Here is a 12,667-nt window from a genome sequence, read left to right as displayed (position 1 = left end):
CTAGACCCATCTGGAGAGTGGTATATCTCTGATCTCTATAGATCAGACATGATCTCTATAGAATAGAGGGCAGGAGTAGACATCAAGCACCAGGGAGACATTAGAAAATCAGCCAGGCCCTTTTAGGAATCAGTTTACCCTGGGCCCAGATTAAGACAAAGTACGTCATAGATCTTGGCTTATCAGTCATGATAAAAATCTATACATCTATAAGGTTGTGTGTATCCTCACAGACTAGTAACCAGTGGCATACATTTGCACAGAGAGAATTGTAGTTAAGAGTCTTTGACCTATGGAAAGAATGAAGACAACTCATCTACATGGAGATGAAGTCCTTAAACTGAGGACCTCATTAGCTCACTAGCTCTTTTTATCATTGTGTTTAGAAGGTAAAGGAAAGATCAGGACTTCATTTAATTTTTTTTAGGAAAACACTCAAATTTCCCTTTCAAGCCTTTATTAGTCATATCCAAAGAAAGTCCTAGATATTTAGCACATATTGGTACTACCAAGATTTCTTTTTACTCTCTGGATTACTTGTTGTTCAGTAGTTCAGTTGTGTCAGACTCTTTATGATCTGCTGGACGACAGCATGCCAATACAATCCATGGAGTTTTCTTGGCAAAGATGCTTGGGTAGTTTGCAATTTTCTTCTACAGTGGATTAAGGCAAACAGAGTTTAAGTGACTTATCCATGGTCATATAGCTAGTAAGTTTCTGAGGCTGGATTTAAACTCGGGTCATTCTGATTCCATGCCCACTGTTCTATCCACTCAACCACCTGGCTGCCTCCTGGCTTTCTTTGTAGCTTTCAACTTTTTTGTTTGTTTTGTTTTGTTTTTTGTTTTATTTTGGGGGGACAATGAGGGTTAAGTGACTTGCTCAGGGTCACACAGATAGTAAATGTCAAGCGTCTGAGGCCGGATTTGAACTCAGGTCCTCCCGAATCCAGAGCCAGTGCTTTATCCACTGCGCCACCTAGCTGCCCCCACTTTCAACTTTTAAGAGAGTTAACAGAATATGTGCCACCATAAATGGATAACAAAACATAAAAAGTATTGTTTCCTATCTGTTCTGTAATTATCAACAAAACAATAATGTCACTATGTTGGTAATCTATGAAAGGAAAATCAGAGAGAAGGGCTAGGGCACAGTGTGAAACCTCCTACTCCTGCTAAATCTATTATATTACTGGAAGCTGAACCAGATGATCTCATTATACCCTTAGTTCTTCATCTAAAATAATGATGGTTGAGAGTCAGAAGACCCAGACACTTCTGGCCCCATTCATAGCTTGTAATTTGAAGGGTACCAAAAGGCCCATCTGCCTGAAATTATCTCTGTCTCCCCAGGTGGCTGAAATTTACACCATAAAAATCACTCCTTAAGGCACTGTGTGCAGGAAGCACTCCTCAAGTGCAAATATGCAATCTGACTAATATTGACTAGTAGCACACAGTTTAGAGCTGATTATCAGTTTCCTCTTCCAATTTTAAGGCCCCTCCTTGAAATCTGAGCTCCAAGAAAACTGGACTATGTCTGTACTTCTTTTGTATCCCCCTCAGTACTTAACACAGTCCTGATTATACATTAAGTGTTTAGTAAATACTTGTTAATTCATCAATGCTGAAAAAAGAAACAGGAGGAAATTCCATTCTTTCTTCTTTCACAAGATCTGTGAAACATCTGGATGGTTATTCTTCTTTCCATACAGATCCCAACTTAAAATCCAAAAGACTCCAAGATTTTATTAAAGAGTTTTCATGAATTTCTTTGAGGGGAAAATGTCACATGGAGGCTGGTGTTCTCAGAATGAGCCTCTCCTACCCTTAGCAAGACTGGTTCTAAGAAGCAGTCTCAGGTCAGGCCATACTCAAAGCCTTCCTAGCTTGATTGGTCTCTCTGGAGTGGAGCTGTCATTGCTGTTGTTGCAGTAAGAGCTGAGCTACCTCCATGCCAAAAATGATATATTAAAAAAGAATTGGACTTAACCCCCATTGCCCTGCAAAAACAAAACAAAACAAAACAAAACAAAACAAAAAAAAAGAATTGGGGCAGCTAGGTGGTGCAGTGGATAAAGCACTGGCCCTAGAATCAGAAGGACCTGAGTTCAAATCCAGCCTCAGACACTTAACACTTACTAGCTGTGTGACCCTGGGCAAGTCACTTAACCCTCATTGTCCCTCAAAAAGAAAAAAAGAATTGGTAGTGAAGGTCCACCCTTCCTATCTGTCATATAGTTTATTTTGGGGAGAGAAGGAAAGCTACACATAATTTTAAAAAAATTGTTCATCTTTGAATTTAATTTTTTGAAAGTTTCATTAGCCTGAATCATATCACTCATGAAGCTGTTAATAATTAGAATTGAATCCAGAGGCCCCAGAAATCTCCCCTCTTGCCTGAAACAAAGTCATAGCTAGGGACTTTTTTGAAATAAAACTGGTGCTTACTTAAGTATTAAATGTATATTTTTAATAGACTACCCATGTTCTAAATGGGACCTTACAAATAGAAATAACACTAGAGACAAAGAGCAAAAACCAAAACAAAACAGAAAAACAATGAGATTGGAATAAGTAGATACAGGTTGTGCCAAAAGTTTCAGTGCAGTTTTCTGCAACTAAAAGCTTACAATTGTACTAAGACATTTGGATCATATAGAGAAAATGCATGCATGTCATTAGGAAGGGTCAATATACAAAGTACCAGGAGAGGAAGATACCAAAGGGGTGAGGGGTGGGGATGGATCTATTGGAAAGAAAAAAAGGAATCTTTGAGGTCATCTAGTCCAACCCCTTCATTTTACAGTTGAGACCCATACTGATTTGTCCCTGGCCTCCAAAACAGGATTCAAACCCAAGGACTCTGTTTCTAAATCCAGGGCTCTGTCCATTGCACCACACTTCCCATCCACTTGGTCTCTCAGTCTCAGATTCTTCCTCTGTGAAACATTTATTAAAATACCTATGTTGGGGCAGGTAGGTGGCACAGTGGATAGAGCACCGGCCCTGGAGTCAGGAGTACCTGAGTTCAAATCCGGCCTCAGACACAACACTCACTAGCTGTGTGACCCTGGGCAAGTCACTTAACCCCAAGTGCCTCACTAAAAAAAAAAAATACCTATGTTAGTTATAAGGTTGTTGTGAGGAGCAAATAAGATAATATCTCTGTAAAAGTGTTTTGCAAACCTAAAAGCTATATAAATGAGTGATGTGTGTAGATATAGACAAAGATACAGATTATAAAAATTCAGCTTGGATATGAAGGGCTGAAAAAAAAAAGTTTAACTGTTTTTAGGACACTTTCCTGATCTAATATTCTGAGATTCTCTAGTGTGCGAATGTGTTAAGAATGCTACTTTTTGGGGCAGTTAGGTGGGGCAGCAGATAGAGCACCAGCCCTGGATTCAGGAGTATCTTAGTTCAAATCCGGCCTCAGACACTTGACACTAGCTGTGTGACCCTGGGCAAGTCACTTAACCCTCATTGCCCAGCAAAAATAAAAAATTTAAAAAAAACCAAACAAGAATGCTACTTTTTATTGTAAAAGAAAACTTGTTCACCAAATCATGCTTTTCCTAGGACTCAAAGCTTTATCATGGCATGTGATAGCACATATATCTGAGTATTTATGCCAAGGTGTGTTTGGGGTACTAGACCCAAATCTAAGTAAGAGCAACTCTTTTGCGATTGGGGCTCCTCAACACAGGAAGGAAGGTAGGTAGGAAGGAATGAAGATGAAAGAGAGGGAAGAAGAGAAAGAGGGAAGTAAGGAGAAAGAAGGAAAGAAAGAAAAAGGAGAAAGAAAGAAAGAAAGAAAGAAAGAAAGAAAGAAAGAAAGAAAGAAAGAAAGAAAGAAAGAAAGAAAGAAAGAAAGAAAGAAAGAAAGAAAGAAAGAAAGCTCAAAGGTAAATAATCTGAGAATATCAGATTACAATTTCCCTGCCCACTTCCTCTCTCCTCGGACCCCCCTCCCCCACTAAAATCTTTCAAATTGAACAGGACAAAGTTTGATCTCTTCCATGTTGAGAGTTTGGAACAAAAGCAGCTTTCTGCTTGAGCTGGACATCAAAAGGCTGCTGAGTGACTGCTCTAAGTAATACTTTGTTGTAGATCTCAGAGGAAATTCACAGATGTCCTTCTGTAACTATGTACAGGTCCAAGGACCTTTAACCAAGCAGAGAAGTGTTACTGCATTAACTAGACTGATGTCTTGCATAGGGAGCAATACTAGTGAGACCTACGAAGACTAACCGAGGGGCCAGATGCAGTAACATTCAGAACCCATTTTTCTTCAATGAGATTATTTTATGGACCAATAAATGTAAAATTCGGTTAGGTGCCCGAGTTTTTTCTAGACTAGGATTTTTTTTTTAAGTGGAAGGAGTTTATCTCTGAATTGACAGAAGCCAGCGATGCTTATGGGATTACTCCAAATGAAAGCAGGGAAACTCGGGAAGTAGGGTGATTGACCCAGGCACCAGGTAACGACCCGGGTGCCACATATGGAACACCCAATTTAGAAACTGTATTGGGGCAGACGGGCTCAGGGCCGCCCACGGCGAGTGCTCTCCTCCCAGTTTACAACTCGCCTCTCCTTTCCGCAGGTTGCCTTTGTTTCTTTTCTCTGCCCGCCTCCCTGGAAGAAACTGCGGAAAAACTGACCGCGGAAACTTCCCTGGTCCGGAAATCTGCCCTTGGCTGCCACGGCGCTGGAGAGCTTCTGCTGGGCTGTGGCCGCTTCGCTCGACTGCGCACCAGGCTGCGTCTCCTCGGGTGCTGGAGCGGCTCCGAATCCGAGCCAGCCGGCTGGGCTTCCAAACCGCACCCCCCCACACACACACACCCCACCCCCAGCCTCACTGCCCGGGTTCAAGTTTTCTCAGCAGTCAGGTAATGCCTACTCCAGGGCGGAAGACCCACGTGGCATACTTGCTTCCACTTGGTGGAGAGGGAGAGAGAAAATGAAGTAGTCCTCTCCCCCTTGTTAAATCCGTGACCCAGAAGCTAAGGCGTGGAGCTGACCTCCCACCTTTTGCAGTCCTTGCTCACCACCTCCCACACCGACTCCCCCTTTTTTCTGCCTAGGCTCCATGCACTTGTTTGTGAACTCCGCGCGCAGCCCTCCTTCGGGCTTCTGCAAGCTTGCAGTGCGTTTGGTCTTTCCGTGTCTCTTTATATTACGGCGGAGCAGCCACACACTTTTCATGAGAGCGATGCTTTGTGTAAAAGCGTTGGCATTTGGCCTTGATACCTGTATCTCTTGATGATTGCAACAAATTTCTAAAATAAATATTGTACTTTGATCTCCTGCGCATTGCATTTTTAATGGAACACCACTTCGTTAAGAATACATTTCGAGAGGCCCGGAGGGCTCACCGTGCTAATTATCGGTGAAGAAAATGTTCTCAAACTTCTCTACAGGTCAGAGAGATCTGGAAACCAGGGCGGTTGTGCCAATTGGGTGACAAGAGAAGCTAAGTGGGCAGGTGCACCTCTATCCTACTTGATGCCTAAGTACTTTTTGACCCCGGTATCTTTTTTCCCCTTGCTCGGAGGAGCGGGGAGAATGTTTTCTCAAAAAGAACCAGATTTCTATTCTTAAGTGGGGACATATGTAGAAAGTTCTTCGTAGTAATAACAAGCTTTGGAATGGAGACGGGTGGTTCCTTTCTATCTTTTTCCTTCCTTCAAAACAGGAAAATAGAAATCCTTTTAAATATATGTGTTAGGGTGTGGTCTATCCAAATGAACTCGCCCATAGCTTCCAAGCTTTTTAGATACCTGGGCATTTTTCATCCTGGTGACCAGGAGCTGAGTGACTAGGAGAAGATGGGACTATGAGTGCTGGAGGCGGAGTGGGTGGCAGAAGGTAAGACTAGAATCAGACCTAGGGGGAAAAAACTTGAAAGGAAAAAAAAAAACTTTTTGAAGTTTCGAAACTTGTGCAGAGCGAGAGTGTTGATTTGTGGAGTGCCAGATTTACACCTCTGGGTGTCCTGAAGGGGAAGGTTTTCGTTGATCAGCAGGAGGTGAGGCATGGGTTGTGAATCCTAGCTGCAAACCGTCCTCCTTCCGCCCCTCCTCCTCAGACCTCCTGTAGAGCCGGACTCCGACCCCGCCTCCAGACTGAGGCGCAACGAGTCGAGAAAGGGGGTGGTCTTCAACCCCCCTCCACCAAACTACCGCCCTCTAGGTTGCACTTCAGTGTCCAGTGGAGCTAGGCAGTTTGGGGCGGCATGGATACAGGGGAGGGCGAGAGGAAGTTCCTAAGAGTGGCGCGGGACTTGCTCCCTTAAATTCCTCCCACGCTGCTTATGGGCAGGATAAGCCCGAATCTTCTATAAATTATTCACATTTCACAACTCTCCGAGCTAAGGAAGGAAGCTTACCGATTCGAAGCTGTTGGTGGAGCTGGTGGGACGCCAGAGCGGAGGAAGAGGGAATGTAATCTGATATCCCAAATTGGATTGGGGAGGGGAGGGATCGGAAGGGATCCCAGCATAAATCCCAGATTCTAAATATTCCAATTGTTCTCTTCCTCCCCTCCACAATGGTGTTCTTCCAGCAAAGATCCCTGAACTACTTCCAACCACGGCCAGGTCCAACTAGCCAATGCTAGGAAGCACCTAAAATGCACGTCCTAATGTAAATCCATCACATCTACTTAATCGATGTCCGTAGGATACCCCTTTTACCCTTGCTCCAGAGTCTGATTAAACAGTCAGAATAGGGAGGAGAGAGGCCTCCGGGGTATGAGCCACATGCCCGGGGTGGGGCAGAACATGTAGGGGCCCTAGCGGGGCGGCCAGCTCTCCCCAGGCCTTGGTCCAGAGCCGTGGGAGAGGACTCCACTCTCCTAATCCCTTCAAAAGGCTCCGAGCTAATACAGGCCCTAGTCGTCCTGGGAAGTCTTTGAGGGGACAGAGATTGTTACTGTGGTGAGGTCAGATAAAGAAGTCTGTGGGCCAAGACAGGGGGAGCACAATCCGACCTCCTCTACTGGCTGCTGGGTCGCATTACCTGCAGAGTAACAGTTGCAGAAATGTAAACTTCAGGCAGTGGTGGGAAGCTCCTACACCCCCTGTGGAGTCTTTTTCCCCTTTCTTCTTTCTCTCCCCACCCCCATTCTTTCTTAATTATTCCTGAGGCAGTAGTGAAATATCTTTCAAGACCTGCCTCCCTACCCAACCTCCATCCCAACCAGCAGTTCGATTATACTGATTTCCCACTCCGATCCTAAGTAAAAACTAAATAATATATTGTAGTCCATACCAACCAAAGAAGGAAGAACGACTACTGGTCAGAGATCAGATCCCCTAGGGAAGAAGGAAGTTCAGAGAGCAGGAGGCTAGAGGAGGGGGAGGCAGGGCCTCAGCAGGGCTTCTGGGCTATGCTCTTAACCTGTCAACGCCTTAACCCCCTAGCTCTTTAGTTACTAAGCAAGGGTGGAAAAAGTGGAGGGAGTTCCTCTGTCTTTTGAGACAGGAAAGGAAAAGGATATACTGGAAGACAGTGGAATTCTTCAGAGCGGACCCCTTGGAAGATGTTATGTTCTCTTCTAAATGTGGCCAGAGATCTAAGTTAGTGTGGCAGAACCTGGGTGTTGGGGTGAGCTCAGTTACCTGGTTTTATTCTTTTTCCTTTATGGAGGTCCATTTTGTATTTTGTAAGATTCGTGAGCATTATTGTCTTTTATTTTTGTTATTTAGTATTGTTACATCTTTATCACTTCTTCTCAAGCAAAAACTTAAGGCTGAGGCCAGGATTTTCAAGAGTTCTCTTCAGTCTGCTTTGGCCTTGGTTTGTCCCACATCTACATTCAGATTGTGTCCAAAAAAAAAAAAAGAAAGAAAAGAAAAAAGAAAAACTCAACTCCATCCATTTATGACAATAATCACCCTTCAGAATATATAGTCACTAGTTGTGTCTTTAACGGCCGACAAAGTTTCTACGAGAAAAGAACACAATCCTTTGGAGTCCCCCCCCCCCCCGCCCCCTCCAGTTTTTGGCATTGTGTTATTTTGGTTGTTCTTTGATTTGGGGGTAGTGTTGCTGCTGAGACGGTTTTTCAGCATTTCACCATCTTCCCTAAAAGAAAAAAATTCAGATAATTACTAAAGAAGTATTACTAATCGGCTCGGCATCTCAGCCTAGGTACACATTCAAACCACCCGCAGCCACCAAAAAAGTAGAGAAGCAACACGTTGTTTACAATCTCTGTTCTCAACTTTCAGGAAAAAGGAAGTCTGGGAAAGTTTTACCATTATTTTGTGGATTTGGAATAGACTTCCATGGGCCATTGCTCAGGTGAAATTTCTTAGGTTGACGTGTGTGTGTGTGTGTGTGTGTGTGTGTGTGTGTGTGTGTGTGTGTGTGCTTGTGTTACTCCCAGCCGCCAAACTAAAACTCCTGGAATCCGGAGGCAGATTTCTCTGGAGATAACAAAGACACATTGTCACTTTAGGCTCAGCCTCTGCTACAAATCCTTAATTGCAAGTAAAGAGGGGGAAAAAAGGCGAAGGGGGATCTAGTGTCTCTAGCAGCCCCAGTGAGGGTCTCCAGGCGGTGAGGCCCCCTTTGATCAGGAAAATCCAATTATTTGTGTATATACATTTCCCACATAGTGATTACTTCATTAATTGTCCCGCCTTTATCTCCTCCCTACCCATCCCCCCTAATAATCAGTTCTTTTATCCAGACCAACAAACACACCATAGGAGCTTTGTGGATTCAAAGGATTTGCTTTCGCTTCTGAAAGAGCCGCTATTCTTTGATGATTGGGTAGCGGCAAACTTCAAAGCCATAAATCTTCCCTCTGACTGGCTGGCGGCCCAGCAAAGTCCTTATCAAATTCTTGGAGGTGATCCTACAGCACTCAGACAGTCCGCGGAGAGCGCGCGGCGCGGGGCGGCCAGGCCAAGCGAGGCTAGGCAAGGCGTGGGGCGGGGAAGGGGAGGGGGGGGCAGGACAGCCGGAAAGCGGAGAGCGCACTCCAAGGGGGGGCAGAGGCGAGCAGAGAGGGTTCGAACACACAGGCAAACGAGCCGGCCGGGCAAAGAAGCTGGGCTGCTCTTCGTCTTCGCCTTGGAGCCTCCATGCCTCGGCATTGCCCCGCTGCCCTCCAGTCGCGCCAGGAGTGGTAGCCATGGCCGCTGTGGCGGTCCTCCGGAACGACTCCCTGCAGGCTTTCCTCCAGGTCAGTGCCCCGGGGACCTCTGGAAGGAGTGGGTGTTGAGGGATAAGGAGCCCGCTGGAAGGAAGATAAGCGAAGTGTTTGTTCTTCTATCTCCCTAATCACTCGGAGCACTCGGAAGTTTCTAGTCTGCTTCTACTTGAAGGCTTGCTCCTGAGGCGAGAATTAGATGCTTCTGTCAAAGGAAAGTCAGGCCTGAAACTTTCACTACCTCTCTTTTCTCTGCCAATATCCCCTCCAGTCCTAACTTTATGCTTTATTGACTGCCAGGTGACTAGAGGTTGATACTTGGGGCTATAGGGAGTTGGCTGACTAGAGGGTGTCTGTGGGTGTTTCCGGGTGGGGTGAAGGACGAAGGAGGGTGGCATGGAGAGAGCCTTACAAAGGGAAAAGGTCTGAGGCTTACCGGGTAGGAGCTTCCTGCTGGGGGAAGGGACGGGGGCGAAACCCTCGGGGAATGAGGAGGAAGAGAAGGAAAAGGAGGGAAAGATCCAAGGAAGGGGGGTGGGGTGGGGAGAAGAGGAGAAAAGAGAATGGAAACAGAGCAGGTCACCCCTGCAGTAGATGTTTACAGATACTTTTCAGATTGCATTGTCTGAAGTGAGCTTGTGTTTACAAGAAAGCAAGCCGTTGGTTTTCATCTCTCCTCTCACTTTGTGCCAACTTTTTTTTTTTTGCCCTCCTCCAAATCTCCTAAAGGATTGATTATGACTGTTTCCACTAAGTTGTTTGGTGTTTTGTTTGTTTTTTTTTAATGGGGAACGACGCGCGTTTTGTTCCTTTTTGGCTCGTGCACCAAAAACTTCCCCAGCACTGGCTGCAAGAAGTGTGCCGGAGCGAGTTCCGTGACTGGGGCGGTGGCGGGTTGGTGTGAATTGAGGGGGGTGAGGGGTGGCAGTATAATAACTAGTCGTAGGTGTGGTGAACCAGGCTGGGGATCCGGTGGATGGAGCGGTAATCTTTTGTTTCTTCTCGTCCCCAACACGTCCCCACCCCACGACCCCACCACCACCTCTTCCTATGCAGGACCGCACCCCAAGCGCTTCTCCCGAGTTGGTCAAACACTCGCCGCTGGCGCTCCTGGCGGCCACCTGTAGCCGAATCGGACAGCCGGGCGCGGCCGCCCCTCCGGACTTCCTACAGGTCTCCTACGACCCGACTCTGGGCTCACCCTCCAGGATTTTCCACCCGTGGACTACCGACATGCCAGCCCACTCGCCAGGAGGCCTACCTCCTCCCCACCCCAGCCTAGGATTGACGCCCCAGAAGAACCACCTGCAGCCCTCTTTCGGGGCGGCCCACGAACTTCCCCTCACCCCACCGGCAGACCCCTCCTACCCTTACGAATTTTCGCCGGTCAAGATGCTGCCCTCCTCCATGGCAGCCCTGCCGGCTAGCTGCCCCCCAGCCTACGTGCCCTACGCCGCCCAGGCCGCCCTGCCACCTGGCTACTCCAACCTGCTGCCCCCGCCGCCGCCGCCGCCGCCGCCACCACCGCCCCCGCCGCCGCCGCCTCCCCCGCCGCCCTGCCGCCAGCTTTCCCCTAACCCCGGCCCAGAGGACATTCCGTGGTGGAGCATCCCGCAGGCGGGGGCCGGGGCAGGAGGCCCAGGCGTGCCCGGGGGCGGCGTCCCAGGAGGCTGCGGCGGGGGCCACCCGGGCCACCACGCCCCGCGCTTCCCCGCGGCGGCCACTGCTGCGGCCGCGGCGGCCGCAGCCTTGCAACGCAGCCTGGTGCTGGGCCACTCGGACTTCGCCCAGTACCAGAGCCAGATCGCCGCCCTGCTGCAGACCAAGTCCCCCCTGGCGGCCACGGCCAGGAGGTGCCGCCGCTGCCGCTGCCCCAATTGCCAGGCAGCGGGTGGAGCCCCCGAGGCGGAGCCCGGCAAAAAGAAGCAGCACGTCTGCCACGTCCCCGGCTGCGGCAAGGTGTACGGCAAGACGTCGCACCTGAAGGCGCACCTGCGCTGGCACACGGGCGAGCGGCCCTTCGTCTGCAACTGGCTCTTCTGCGGCAAGAGCTTTACGCGCTCGGACGAGCTGCAGCGGCACCTGCGGACTCACACGGGCGAGAAGCGCTTCGCCTGTCCGGAGTGCGGCAAGCGGTTCATGCGCAGCGACCACCTGGCCAAGCACGTGAAGACGCACCAGAACAAAAAGCTTAAAGCTGGGGAGGCCGGGGTCAAGCGGGAAGACACGCGGGATCTCTAAACGTCCCCACCACCACCGTCTCCGACTCACGCCACCGCGCCCCTCCCCACTATTGTCCCGGGACCCGAGGCCCCGGGAGCCCCTTGCACCGAGGGGGCAGCTTTGGATTTGTTCAGCACTGGGGCCTTCGGACAAACTGAGGATATGCCCAGTCCAAGCTTCTTGCCCCATTCCTGGCAGATTCGGCGCTTTCCGCCAGAAGCTTCCTCACATCCAATTGTTTTCCTGGCAGCTCTCAGACCTAGGTGTGAGAGGTCAAAAGGAGTTGGTTTAAGAGGGGCGGGGGGTGATGGAGCGTGCTGGGAGGGGAGGAGGTGGAGCAATTGGATTCCGAAGTCCTGGACTGGAGATTGCCCGTCGAGTCCCTGTCATTCCTACAGGGGAGAGGCCCTCAGATATCCGGAGAGTGCACGGGGTCAGGCCTTTATGCTCCAAGGCTTTCCTGACCATCTATGTAGAAAGATCAGCTCAAGTCCGAAACAATTTGGAAGCTTCTAAATGCTATGGCTTTTGCTGGAACAGGAATGAGCTTTTGTGTACAGGTTATTTAATAGCTTTGTTAAATAATAATTATTATTATAATAAAGTGTTTTCTTGTCTTTGCTCCATGCAGGGGCTCCAGCATGAAATGTTTCTGCGACTGCAGTGTGAAAATAAATACATTAACAAGGGGTCACCCGGGGAAGATCCCACTGAGTCAGTCTCATGTGATCATTTCTACCTTCAAATAGCTTCACAAAAAGCTTAGGTTTCTCCTATTATTTGGGTTTTCCATTAGTCACTGTGTTGCATTTAGCTTGGTTTGGGCAAAGGCTTGAGTCTGAAGGATTTATTCAGCCTTAGGTGGGCTACGGTGGGAGTGGGATGGGGGTGGTAAGGGAGACAAACTAAGTGCATCAAAAAATTCTTAGTAAACTTAGGGGAGGGACTGACATTTTTCTAATTGCACTTTTATTTACTGACTTCTCTAAAAATCGAGTCCTACTGTATCAACTAAAATATTTAGAATCGGGAAGAGGGAATTCCCTGTTAATTTTTATTGGTTTGTTGCCTGCTGGAAAATGATGACAAATCGATCATTTCCAATCTTGCCATGCAGATTTATCTGCTGCTTGTATAAAGTAGATTAAATATTGGGTACTAGGTTGAGACATGTTGGAGAAGTACGTGTGTGTGTGCAGGCTCACCTAAACTAGTCGTTAAAGATGAGGACAGAGCTTCACAGAAGGTTTTGGACCTAGTTTGTTTTCCAGGATTGTAC

The 12,667-nt window shown here is 47.9% G+C and overlaps 1 protein-coding gene across 1 annotated transcript; it reads left to right on the top strand.

Moving 5' to 3' along the window:
• Positions 1-8,971: 8,971 nt before the first annotated feature.
• SP5 (Sp5 transcription factor) lies at positions 8,972-12,082 on the top strand. The gene is made up of 2 exons (XM_043996564.1): positions 8,972-9,198; positions 10,222-12,082. Exons 1-2 carry the CDS (start codon positions 9,148-9,150, stop codon positions 11,404-11,406), a joined length of 1,236 nt encoding a protein of 411 aa, XP_043852499.1. The 5' UTR covers positions 8,972-9,147; the 3' UTR covers positions 11,407-12,082.
• Positions 12,083-12,667: the final 585 nt, after the last annotated feature.

The sequence above is a fragment of the Dromiciops gliroides genome, chromosome 3 (assembly GCF_019393635.1).
Source record: "Dromiciops gliroides isolate mDroGli1 chromosome 3, mDroGli1.pri, whole genome shotgun sequence".
NCBI lineage: Eukaryota > Metazoa > Chordata > Mammalia > Microbiotheria > Microbiotheriidae > Dromiciops > Dromiciops gliroides.
The sequence above is the reverse complement of the archived record's forward strand: the minus strand, read 5'-3'. Positions and strand labels throughout refer to the sequence as shown.

Excerpts from the sequence above, each read along its gene's own strand:
- SP5 (XM_043996564.1), top strand. The coding sequence starts at position 9,148 with ATGGCCGCTGTGGCGGTCCTCCGGAACGACTCCCTGCAGGCTTTCCTC. Across the intron at positions 9,199-10,221 it reads CCCTGCAGGCTTTCCTCCAG|GACCGCACCCCAAGCGCTTC; the intron begins GTCAGTGCCCCG and ends CTTCCTATGCAG.